Source organism: Lutra lutra, chromosome 16 (genome assembly GCF_902655055.1).
Source record: "Lutra lutra chromosome 16, mLutLut1.2, whole genome shotgun sequence".
Taxonomy (NCBI): domain Eukaryota; kingdom Metazoa; phylum Chordata; class Mammalia; order Carnivora; family Mustelidae; genus Lutra; species Lutra lutra.
This window is the reverse complement of record NC_062293.1, coordinates 20,388,818-20,401,902: the sequence shown is the minus strand read 5'-3', so window position 1 is coordinate 20,401,902 and position 13,085 is coordinate 20,388,818. Positions and strand designations below refer to the sequence as shown.

Sequence of the window (13,085 nt, the reverse complement as noted above, 5' to 3'; positions counted from 1 at the left end):
ATTCAGGAGTTCATACAGGCCTAACTCAGTCACACTATCGCCATGGCCTTGGCATCAGTGGGGGAAGACTGGAGAGAAAGGGGCCGGGGCTCAGAAGGAAGAGAAGCAGTAAGTTACCTATTTGGTCCACGGTCCTTTCCCAGCCAGCTCTACTACCAAAGTCTCAAATCCCTCTGCCTAAACTCATAAGATTACCTGCCGTGAACACTGCTTGACTTGAAGAGTAGGACACTGGTCACCGCCTCCTCCCCCAACTCGTCTCCCACAGAGAGGGGACAGCAGTGGAGAAGCTGAGGGGTATTTACTAAGAATGCGGTTTCCAACCACGTGAGCTTAAGTTCTGTGCCTGGACCCCGGGGCCCAGGAGCTGTGTGTCTCACCTGGAGAGGCGGCAGGATTTTGTCCCTGTCTCCATGTCCTTTACCCTGCAGTGGCTAGAGGGCTGTGAGGGCCTGTGTAAACCTCCTGTCTGGGTCAGCCCAGCCTCAGGCTTAGCAGCCAGCCGTGCTCCACGTGAGCTCCGCACACACGCAGCTCCTAGTGAGCTGTAGCGGCCCTTACCGTCAGATCACCTGTGACTGACGTCAGGCGGGGCCCAACACCAACTCCGTCCTGTTCAGCACTCCCAGGCCGAATAGGTCTGGGACAGGTGGCTGGCATCCCCCCGCCATCAGGCCCCAGATGGGCAGGTGCTGAGCCTACAATCTGTGTCCATACCAGCTCCGCGCTGGGGGCTCAGCTCTGGCCTACCGACTCTGGAGTGACACAAAGCAGCTGCCAGAGCAAAGTGCCAGAAAGGGTCAAAACATTTTATTCTCTTAATTTTTTTCTTTTTTAATAAAGTTAAACAGTAAAACAAAAATTCACAAGCTGCCTCCCTGTCCACCCCCCGCCTCCCTCCCCTCCCCGCTGTCTTCGGCGCTGGCTCCCTTTCCTTCCCCCCAACTCACACAGACACAGGGTATCCAACTAAGAAAACGAAACTGCTCTAAGGACGGGGAGACGAGATGAAGGGAGGAGGTGGTGAACTGTGCCCACGTTCAAGGTTACACTGAGCAAGTCTGCACTTTCTGGGTTCTGGATGGTTTCCTTTCATTAGCCAAATTGAAAAAAGAAATTCCCTGGACCAGATGCTGTAAGGCAAAAAGAAGGGCTTGTTAGCTTACTCTGGGTGGGAAGATCACTCTGCTCTGATTATGGGAAAGTCTTCAAGGGCTGCTTCGAACTCAAACAGAAAAACCACCAAGAGCATCAACAGCCTAGGTTCCTAGGGTCTTAGGGGAGCATGTGAGCAGCTGTGTGTGTGCAGCTTCTAAGCGTCACTCTCGCAGAGAAGCCCCGCACTGGACAGCTCAGAGACGCCTCCCAGATGCTGCAGAAGTGTGGACTAATGGTCCCAAGGCACGGTGCACCCGGGAGCCTCCCCACCTCCATCCTCAGCAGCCCGAGTGGACCTGTAACCCTGCTAGATGGGCTTTCTGCCACCTCTACTCCTGGGCCCCTCTGACTTTCAAAGAACTACCCAAGTGGGGAGTCATGTTATGGGCCTGTGATCTGGGAACTCCTGAGAGCGGGAGGCTTACCTTCAAAGCTGAAGCCCCCAGGACCGCCAAAGAATGCCTTAAAGATATTGTTGGCATCAAAATCTGTGGAGCAGAGCAAGAAAACAGGGCAGGGACAAAAAGTTGGAAAAGTTAGACATGTCTGAAGAGGAACTTATGACAACACTAAGAATGGGTCCCCAAAGCTTTCCCAGATTCATCCCTAACCTCCTTCCCAAAACCTCACTGACAGGGTGGGCCTATCTGCCCCGCCCCCTATGCCTACACCCCCCCCTCCTCCTCCTCCCTCCTCCTCCTCAGCTGGACCTGAAGGCAAGCTTTCTTTGCCTCAACCTACTTTGCCAGAACTTCTTCTCAGCAACTGGGATGCCATTTGCACTTAAAAGATTCGCCCCACACTGTCTCCCTATAATGCTGGGGCTGCTACTGAGGGGGCGAAAATCTATCACTTCAACGCTAACAACACTAAATATAGGAACAAGATCTAAAGTTTATTGTATCCATTTGATTCCATGCTCTGTCTAGACTATGCCAGGAGTGGGGAAGGAAAGCCATGGCTTATTAGGCATCTACTAGGTGCCAATCATGGTGCTGGGTACTCTTCATATCTTACATCATCCCCAATTTACACTCAACAAAACCTAAGTAGAAAGCTCACGTAACTTGCTCAAGATCACGCAGCCAGTGACGGCAGCAGAACCGAACACTCCAGCTCCTTCCTGACTCTAGTGCTGTGGCCTGATCACCAGACCACAGCAGGTCTGCTGCCCCCACCCCCACCTGAGTCCCTAAGCTCCACAGAGCATTCGTCTCCACCAGTTGATCCAACAGGTAGATTGTGTCCAAAAGCAGATTCTTCCTTGCCTGTGCGCCTACTCATCTGGGGTCCCCTAGCTCAGTGACTGCATCCAGCGAGTCAGCCATCTAAAGCCACTCAGCTTCATCCTTTCCTTCTTCCAACACATCAGCAACCACCTCCTGCTACATCTCCCACTGTGCCCTCCGACCCTTTCCTACCCATGTCTGCTGCCATCTCTCACCCCCTTCCCAGCACCAAACCACCTCATCACCGCCATCACAGAATACACTTCTGGAGCCACAGTCTGGTTTGGGGTGCCCCTCCTTACAACCCTTCAATGGCTTTTGACTGCTCGTTGCTCCTCTCAACTGCTGGGCAGAACAATGTTCACTACTGGTCAATCTAAGTTACACACACACCCTGAACCAGTGACAAGGATTATCTAGGTAACATCACAGGTCCTATTTTAAATTTCAAGATTTTCTTAATGGAGGAGAGAGGGCTGGCATCAGAGAACACGGTCTGAGACGTGTGCAGAGCTCCCAGCCTGTCTCGTCTCCAGCGGAGCTCAGAGCGAGCGCGACACTGACAGCTATGCTTTAAGTCTTTCAGGGAAACTGAACTCTGAAGCCTGCTGGGAACGAGTGACACGCGTAAATATCAGCCAGCACACACTCTGAGGTGGGGAGGAAGCTTCCAGCCGACATGAAAAAAGCCCACATTCCCTACTCTGGCTGCCAAGGCCTTCCAAGGGGGGAGCCAGCTACGTTGCAGCCTCATGTCTCACCTTCCCCTGCCTCGAGCACCCTCTATCCTCCCACACTCAGCCCCTCGCAGCTCCCCGAAGGTATTATTTCGCCATCTCCAAGCTTTCCCTTGCTAGTGCTCACCTCCTAAGTACCCACTCTGCATCTTGAGCTCCTGCTACCCTTGACTGTCCTTGTTGGGACTCTACATCCAGAGCTCAGGGGTCAGATGTGGCCTGTGATCACTGTGCAAAGCCCAAGACTGGGTTCCTGGAGCTCAGGGAACCTGTGTGATTCACCTGGTATTTCCAGCGCCCAACATAGTGCCTCACACATTGCAGGTATCCATGGGGGGTCTTCACATCACTGTGCTTCCCTGTTACACAGACTCCCCTTTGGAGAGTCTTCAGAAAAATTCTAACCACCCGCTGCTGTCAGGTTCATCCCAGGCTGCCCCAACCAACTCACCGCCCATATTCATGCCCTCCTCATCCAGGTCCTGTCCGCTGTCATAGCGAGTCTTTTTCTTGGGATCAGAGAGGATGGTAAAAGCTTCTCCAACTTCCTTGAACTTCTTCTCCTCCTCCTTCTGAACTTCGGCACTGGCTCCACTGTGCCGATCTAAAGGGAAGAGTATGGGAAGAACTCAGAATCACAAGAAAACAGTTTAAGACAGAGACCACTTTATGTCTGACTTTAGAATCTGGTACACTTCCAAAGCTTGGAGGGTAGGGAGCTTAGCAACAGCTCATTCCCAGCTGAAAAGCCAGAACCTTTCATTCTCACTTGACTTTGGCAAGGCCGGCCTGGTTTGCACTTCCCAAGTCCGTTCCCCGTGCCCACTCTACCTGGATGGTGCATCAAGGCCCGTTTCCGGTAAGCTTTCTTGATCTCGTCCTCAGAGGCATTCTTGTCCACTCCCAGAATTTTGTAGTAATCTTTCCTCTTACTCTTCTTCAGTTCCAGCTGTGCATTTTTTAGGAGCTGTTTGTGTTCTAGAAGGAGACAGCTAGAGTCAATGGACAAATCTGACTCTGGTTTTCCTTACCAGGTCCTAACACAGATAGATGCCTTATAGTCAGAAGCTTTGTTAATCATACCAGGCGCATAGGGGCGCCTGGTGGCTCAGTGGGCTAAAGCCTCTGCCTTGGGCTCAGGTCATGATCCCAAGGTTCTGGGATCAAGCCCTGCATCGGGCTTTCTGCTTGGCAGGGAGCGTGCTTCCCCCAGGTCTCTGCCTGCCTCTCTGCCTATTTGTGATCTCTTGTCTGTGAAATAAATAGAGAAAATCTTTTAAAAAAAAGATTTTATTTATTTGACAGAGAGGCAGACAGAGAGAGGGAGGGAACCAGGCTCCCCACCAAGCAGAGAGCATGATGCGGGGCTCGATCGCAGGACCCTGAGATCCTGACCTGAGCCGAAGGTAGAGGCTTTAACCCACTGAGCCACTCAGGCACCCCAAATAAAATCTTTTAAAAAAAATCATACCAGGGGGCGCCTGGGTGGCTCAGTTGGTTGAGCGACTGCCTTCGGCTCGGGTCACGATCCCGGACTTCCAGGATCGAGTCCCGCATCGGGCTCCCAGCTCCTTGGGGAGTCTGCTTCTCCCTCTGACCTTCTCCTCTCTCATGCTCTCTCTCACTCATTCTCTCTCAAATAAATAAATAAGAAATCTTAAAAAAAAAAAAAAAAAAAAAGTCGACTCATACTTTGATTCCTCCCATCATCCTAATTACACAAAAAAAGGAAGTGAAAGTGACAGAGAGGATTCAATGTCAGAAAAAAAGTGCCTTATCCTGCACTTGGCATCTCGCCTCACTTCTTCCTGGCTGGTCATCGATAAGCTCCTGGTATATCTTTGTTTCCTGAATCAAATGACCCTGTGTCCAGTTTTAAGGGCCTAAGAGTAGGACCTCACAGTTCCCTGAGAAACATGCTCTCAGATCCCTTTACCTTTTGTTTTCTCCGTCTGATATACTTTTTCATAGTCCCGCACAGCTTCTTCATACTGTTCTGTGTCCATGTAACTGAGAAGGAAATACAGGGGGGTACAGCAACATAAATAGCAATGGCCTTCGGTATCACTCTGGCAGAAGAGGCACGGCTCAAGCAAGAGACACACACTTTTGGTTGAGATGCATCATGAAACAGGAGTCCTTAAGCCAGCCGTGAGAAAAATTAACTACCAATTTCTCAAGTAAACAGAGATATCTCATGCCACTTGCACCCAACCAGCAAAGTGATCCTCTGCTCTGAGCAGAATGCAACCAACAGGAGAAGGTTCCTTCTGATTTCAGAGCCCCCAAGAGGCATCTGGACTGCCTTAGGAAAGGCAATGTAAATGCATCTACTTGAACGATTACTTGGGATTGAAATGCCAAAGAAAAATTATCCAGTGAGAGCAAGGGATATGGAAAAGCTTTGAAACCTGTAGTGCCATAAACATGCAGGGCCAGCTCCAATCCAGAGCAGAGGTGGGATTAGTGAGCCACTTGAAGGATCAAGTTCAAGGTGCTGTGGCTGCTGGCAAATGCTTCCACTAAGACTAATCAATCTGAGAGATGTAGGTAGGAGAAAGAAAGGAAACTCTAAACACAGGCTTGCTTCTATTTCAATAGTGCAGAAGAAAAGTGGGGGCGGGGGGGTCAGCCCAAGATGGGAGGAATCTAGCTTGATAGGCTGATGGCCAGAACTTTTAAGACCTTCTCTTCCACAGAAGCAAAGTGGCATTTTCCATGTCCTGATAAGATCACTGGCGCCAAGACTGTCCTACCACTTAAATAAACTGTGGTAGACGTTCCAGAGTCAGACCGCATCAGCTGGATGCAGCATAGCCAGCCACTGCAGAACAAAGACCAAACTGACTACCCTGCCCCTTACCAACCCATCTTCGCAAACATCAGAGCTCCGTCTGGCTAAGCAGGGTGGTGGTACTGATGTGGCTGGCAAGATGGGATGCCCAACTTCTTTTTTATTTTTATTTTTTTAAGATTTTGTTTATTTGACAAGAGAAAGAGATCACAAGTAGACAGAGAGGCAGGCAGAGAGAGGGAGAAGCAGGCTCCCCGCTGAGCAGAGAGCCCGATGTGGGGCTCGATCCCAGGACCCTGAGATCATGACCTGAGCCGAAGGCAGAGGCTTTAACCCACTGAGCCACCCAGGCGCCCCAAGGACGCCCAATTTCTTAAACATCTCTGATTTTCCAGCAGCATCTTAATTTATAATCTTAATTTTAAAAAAATGCTGAGAAGAGCCAGTGCCCGGCAGACACATGGCACAAATGCTACCAGGAGCACAAAGAACCCATTTACAGGGTCAAGAATAATATAAGCTTATAGCTCCAGGTGTAGAATGATCTGATAAGCAACCTTAACAAACTTTACATGCCCTTTTGGAACATATTAAACAAGCTTATTACAGTGATTTGCATTTTTATTTAACATGTTTTTAAAATTCAGAGACATCTTTAAAGATTTTTTTTTTTTTTTTTTTTTTGACAGACAGATCACAAGTAGGCAGAGAGGCAGGCAGAGAGAGACAGGAGGAGGAGGCAGGCTCCCTGACAAGCAGAGAGCCCGATGCGGGACTCGATCCCAGGACCCCGAGATCACGACCCGAGCCGAAGGCCGAGGCCCCAACCACTGAGCCACCCAGGCGCCCCAGAGACATTTTTATATTTAAATTTTTTTCTACATTGCACACCTGAAACGATAGGACACTGTATGTCAACTATATAACTATTAAAAAAGTATCTTCTTTTTAAGTTGAAGAAAAAGTAGAGAAGTAGAGCCTCAGGGAAAAGGGAAACTCCAGCCATGAAAGGAACTGTAGCAAAGATCTGGTGTGTCCCCAACTTCAAGGGTAAGTTGACAGAAGAGGTGGGCAGCAGTCAGGCCCTGTCCCTGGTTAGGCTTTGGCCTGCACTAATCTCTGCTACTTCATGTCAATCCCAGCTACTTGAGGGGACCACTGGCCAAATTTTGGCCAACTGTGCCCAAGAGTGCATGCTGTCCCCTGTGGTGGAATCTCAAAGGTAGAGCCACCCAGAGGACAGTTCTGTTTCTACCACAAAGATAAGGAGTTGTCTGATTAAAGCCATTTGATTTTTCCTTATTGAACACGTATCAAGATGTAATTATCCACTCCATTACCTTCCTAACAAGCCAAGAATTTTCTCTTCTCTCCCCAATCCTTGTTCGGACACTGCAGTGTTCACTGAGCCAATGTGGTGTCGTGCCCCTGGCCATCGATGCCCCACTAGATACTCGGGGGATCTCTTTGCTAGCATTACAGCTAACACCACAGTGAACTTGCCTACAGCATTTTGAATCTGTTAAATTGAGTCATTAGCTGGGCGAGAAGGTATGTGCTACGTCTTTCAAAGCTTCCATGTTTGCCAACGGTTTGCAAAGAGATGACTGACAGCTGGTTATGGTCTGTAATACAATTCCATGGATGTTTCTGTTTGACAGACTTACTGGTCTACTTAGAAATCCACTTAAAAACAAACAAAAGGACCACACATAGTAGCAATTTTCCTATTTTTAAAAAATGCAGATAGTTTTGGGAAAACGAAATGGGAGGCAGGCCATGTCCTGCACCACTGATGAGACCAAGGAGCTTGAAGGACAGGCTCCTCCGGCACCTGTCACAGCACCAGTTCTTTGGTTCCAACATTTCATGACAAGAAATGGAATGAATGCTGGAGGATTAGTATACAACATATAGGTCTTCCTTTTGGAACTTTCAATGTTGGAATGTTCTTTCCTGTCTGGCTTAGAATATGAAATAAGAAGAGATGGATTTGGGGGAGGCCTCTCTCTGCCTTTGCTGAGGTTCCTGTCTGCAAAGAAGAGTCTGGATGGACAAGTAACCTGGCAAGCACCCTGACTCTGAAGGCAAATCTGGGCACTAGATCTAGGTAGGCATATCCTGACTCATAAATCACCGAGTCCCACGGAGCTAATCCAAAAGGGGCTTCCTTCATACTGGGAGGCTGAGCCAGATTAAATCCCTTCAATCAAAAGACTGTCTTCCCTAACCCAGAACAAACGGGAGAAGGACAACTGTGAACTGTCTCCAAGAGATAACTTTATTTCTTCCTCTTCCAAGCACCATACATTCATTCCACAAAACATTTACTGAGTGAGCACCGACTGTGTGCCAAGCACTGTGCCAAGTTAGAGCAAAAGTGTACAACACAAAATACAATCTCCAAAGGAAATGGATTTAAACTTAAAAAAAGGAATTTGGGTCAGGCATCAGAGGAAACTTACTGACCGTGAGGGGCGTAAGACACAGGCATGGGAGACTGAGGGAGCTTGTGCAATCTCCTCCGCTGGAGGTCTATAAAGATAGTCTAGGGCTGGAACAATCCCACCTAGAGGCAGGGGGAAGGACCAAATGACCTCACAACATCCCTGGGTCTGCTTCAGCATCCACAGTGCAATTCCCCTGGCAGGCCAGCAGCAACTCCCTCTTTCCCTCGCCCGCCGGAGGCACTCACCACTGAGCTCTTCTCAAGTAGGCTTTTATATAAGTGGCATCGAGCTTCACTGCACTCGTGCAGTCTTCTATTGCATCATCTAGTTTCCTAAGCTTCAGGAGAGAGAGAGCAGTCATACTTCACATCTCTGCGGACCGAGGGAGCCCAGAGGCTGTGAGCACGGCTTCAAAATTCTAAGAGGATCAGTCATGCTGGCCCCCCAACTGTCACACTTACTCTTGGTCACTGAGAAAGCCAGTGTCTCAGAGGGCTAAGGACACCAGGTTCCAAACTGGTTTCTCTTCTACGGGATGGAAGCCAGGCACACTTACATGCAGGGATAAAGCACCTCTACCATTCTGGGAGAGTGCCCAGATGAGCTACAGAAATAGGGTGGCTCTTGACCTCCATTCTCCCAAAGGCCAACGAGAGGGGTCAAACTGCTCTGATTTCTGAACACTGGAACACTGTAAGAGCAAGGAGCCTGCTGTTGTTTCTTATGGTATGAAGGACTAGAGTGGGCCCGCAGACTGTTTCCAGCCGAGTGCAGTGAATATTACTTAGGATGGACAAAAAATCTAAGCCTGTCTCATACTCTAATTTCCTCCAAATCACTCCTAAGAAAGAAATAACCACTTGCTTAGGCCAAAAGCAGCAATAACATTTGCATAAAAAATTATCCCAAAGCCTCTAGGCATTCTCTTAGTGGAGGAAAGGGATCTTGAGGAAGAACCGGTAGGAATAGCCTTTCAAACTGTCCCTCAAGTGCCCTTCAATTCCAGGGAAAAGGTAAAAGCTTGCCTCTCAGAAGGAAGTACCTAACAAGCTAAGCCTTCCACCAAAACCACCTTTTCTTCTCCTTTCACCTGGCCTCCCCTCATTAGGCAGAGTCCCCAAGCCCTCTTTGATGTCTCTTAAACATATCTCCACAGGCCCCGAGACCCAGACCAAGTGCTTACCTTGGAATTAACCGTGCCCCGATTACAGTAGAGTTTTGCATTTGTTTTTATATTGTTAGGGTCTATCCCCAGGGCTTCTGTGTACAGTTCATAGGCTAGCTTGTAATTTCCTTCTTTAAATGCTTTATTCCCATCTTCTTTCTTTGCTTTAAGTGCTTTGGCATTCTACAGGAAAAGCAAGGGGAGATTAGTTCATAACCAGGAAACCTCAGGCCACTATAACAGAGAGGTCCAAGTCTATTTTCAATTTCTCAGATCCCAGCTGTTTAGCATCACCCTGACCCTGACCACCACCCCCTGGGCTATTTGTTGCTCACTGGTGCTTCCTACAGTGTGGACAGGTGAAACCAAGATTTACAAAAGAACAACAATGAGACTCGTTTACCCAGGTTTTACCTCCACTACCTAGGATAAACATTACTATTTTTTCTTCACTGAGGGTAGAAGAAACACACTTAAGTATTAGAAGGATCTGACCCTGTATGATCACATTTACCTTTAGGTCAATAAAAGGTAGTTCTGAAATAATTTCTAATAAAAGGATGAAGCATCCTGGCAAGGTGGGCAAAGGAGCTATCATATTTCATATGGGCCTTGAACCTTCTACTCTTGACTCTCTTAAAGGCTCAAAAGGGAAGCTTTTTTCCCTACTCAGAAGTGGGGCCTAGAACTTACTCTGCAAGCAATGCAGGCCTTCTCATGGTCAGGAGCCATCCTGAGAGCCTGTACAAAAAACTGAACCGCCTTCTCAATACAATCTTCATAATAAAGGCAAAGACCTCGTACATACAGAGCATCCGCATTGGTAGAATCCATTCGTAAAATGTCACTGCAATAGCCGGAAAGGGGCACATTCAGCATGGTTTGGATCTCCCCCGTTACAATCATTTGTGATTACTCTTGCCAGCTTTTCTCTTGACCATGTGTCTAGTACAAAAGTATCCAAATGTAGACAGATCCCAATGAGCTCTTCCCATATCTTCGCCAAATAAACCACCTGCATTTACCCTTAATACACTTCCTGTGTCTCAGTCTTTGTTAGAGATTGGCAAACTACAGCCCACAGGGCCCGATCCTGCCTGCCACTGTTCATATAAATTAAATTGTACTGAAATCAGGGCACGTCATCCACTTATCTGTTATAAGCGGCTGCTTTTGCACTACAGTGGCAGAGGTGAATGGTTGCGACAGAGACTGTATGACCTACAAAGCCTAAAATATTTACTACCTGGCCCTTCACAGAGCTCGCAAACCTGTGGGGTAGGAAGAAAATGACATTAAAACAAATAAAAAACAAAAAGCCACATCTCACACATGTGTTCTCCCACATGGAGCTGAAGTTCCTACTGTACTTCTACGTGTCTGGTAGGTTTTCAGATCTTGTCTAATTCTGGCTTTAAGTCCCAGGAAGGTCTGCTCAGCTCTACCTAGTCTATACCTACACGACATATGGTGGTACAGAGAGCTGCCAGACGGCACCTGTCCAGTGGTGGGACAGTTCAATACAGAACTGGCCTGACTTCATACCTGGCCACAGACTGTGCTTCCGGGTAACGACCTAGCATTGCTAAACATTCTGCTTTGAGGATTTTGAAGCGATGGCAGGCAGGGGCAAATTCTAGGGCACGATCCATGCAGAAAACCACCTATGGGGAGAAGAAAGAAAAGAAGGCTCTTCATTCTGGACTCCAGAAGTATCTTCATTTATTAAATATTTACTTATTCATTAAATATCTGGCCATGACCAACAGATTAAAAAAAAAAGCAGTATCAGAGCCTAGGAACATACCTAATTCTTTTGATTAAACCACTGAAACAAGAGGAGAAACTGATCCAGATTCTAACGACACGAAAACAGCAAATATTGAAGTACTTTATATACTGACCGAGTTAATGCTCACAACAATTTTATAATGTAATTTTATGAAGTACCTTATTTTATCAATGAGAAACTAAACTAAAACACAGAGATAAAGGAATGTGTTCAAGGTCACCAAAGCTAATGACAGAAGCAGGATTTGGTCTCAGACACTATAACTCCAGAGCCTGTTAATCACCATGCGAAGCTGCCTCCGCAGTGACTGGGACCAAAATTCACATTCTTCTAGGGTAGAAATCTGGTTATTTGCTACTCTGCATAACTTACCATGCTTAGCCTATTACATAAGACAAGGATACCTAAAATTACCTGATATAGAATCATTGCTCCCTATATTACTAAAAGTGCTTACTGCTCCCTCCTCCCTGTGCCATGAGCCTCATTAAGCACCCTGGTGGCCACCCTTCCACTTGTATTTTATTTTTATTTCTTTTTTATTTTTTATTTTTCTGAAGATTTTATTTATTTATATGACAAACAGAGATCACAAGTAGGCAGAGAGGCAGGCAGAGAAAGAAGGGGAAGCAGGCTCCCTGCTGAGCAGAGAGCCTGATGTGGGGCTCGATCCCAGGACCCTGGGATCATGACCTGAGCTGAAGGCAGAGGCTCAACCCACTGAGCCATCCAGGCACCCCTTTATTTATTTTTTAAAAGGTTTATTTATTTGTGAGGGGTATAAGTGGAGGGGGAGGAGCAGAGGGAGAGAGAATCCTTAGACTCCCCACTGAGCATGGAGCCCAACACAGGGCTCAATCCCAGGACCGACTGAGCCACCCAGGCACCCCTCCACTTCTATTTTAGTAGAAATATACCAATAAAATGGTTGGTTTTAAATGCTCCTAAAGAGACTGTTATCAGACTACTATACTCCACATGCTAAGATATAAACCAAAAGGCGTTTCTCTCACACACATGCGCACGCTGGGATTACTTATCTTTCAGCTTGATAAAGCCTCTCCACATCTTCCTTTTTTCTCTTTTCATAAGTTTGTTCTCTGAGCCTTCACTTTTTTTTTTTAAGATTTTTTATTTTATTTATTTGACAGAGAGAGATACAGCAAGAGAGGGAACACAGCAGGGGGAGTGGGAGAGGGAGAAGCAGGCTTCCCGCTGAGCAGGGAGCCCAAATCGGGGCTTAATCCCAGGACCCTGGGATCATGACCTGAACCAAACACAGATGCTTAATGACGACTGAGCCACCCAGGCGCCCAAAGTCTTCGCTTTTGATTTAGCTGCTATTTCTGGGAGGTCCTTGCTGAATCATATTCTCGTCAAGGATAAATGACCCGAAGGAGGAATGTGGAATTAAGAGACACCATTTTGTCTAAGAATCTGGCCATGGGGATCAGGAAGAAATGAAGTTTGAAAGCTCAGAAGTAATAATGGGCCAAATTCCAGCAACAGGCAACTGGTTAGACATTCATATAATGGAATACCGATTGGCTCTAAAACAGAATGAAGCAACTTTCCATGTATTACTACAGAAAGACTTCCAAGGTCTACTAAATGGAAAAAAAGTAAGGTCCACAACAGTGAAAAGCATATAACTTTTCATAGAAAAAAGGGAAAATCAGGACTCTGTATTTCTATTTGCTTACATATATACAACCAAACTGTACGGGAACAGAAGAAATAAGACCAGAGATTACTTGAGG

General features: G+C 47.2%; 1 protein-coding gene across 3 annotated transcripts in view; it reads right to left on the bottom strand.

Annotated features, from left to right (window-relative positions):
- Nucleotides 1-864: 864 nt before the first annotated feature.
- DNAJC7 (DnaJ heat shock protein family (Hsp40) member C7) overlaps nt 865-13,085 on the bottom strand; it is a 28,878-nt gene continuing 16,657 nt past the window's right edge. For 2 of the 3 annotated variants that reach the window (XM_047707103.1, XM_047707104.1), the window contains 9 exons: nt 11,079-11,197; nt 10,227-10,380; nt 9,552-9,716; nt 8,614-8,705; nt 5,061-5,134; nt 3,956-4,102; nt 3,576-3,728; nt 1,584-1,646; nt 866-1,133 (listed from right to left, as the gene is read on the bottom strand). In XM_047707103.1, coding sequence (XP_047563059.1) covers nt 1,096-1,133; nt 1,584-1,646; nt 3,576-3,728; nt 3,956-4,102; nt 5,061-5,134; nt 8,614-8,705; nt 9,552-9,716; nt 10,227-10,380; nt 11,079-11,197 — 1,005 coding nt within the window. In that variant the 3' untranslated portion in view covers nt 866-1,095. Of the gene's footprint in view, nt 1,134-1,583; nt 1,647-3,575; nt 3,729-3,955; nt 4,103-5,060; nt 5,135-8,613; nt 8,706-9,551; nt 9,717-10,226; nt 10,381-11,078; nt 11,198-13,085 lie in introns of all 3 variants that reach the window. The other variant, XM_047707102.1, reaches the window with a different exon arrangement.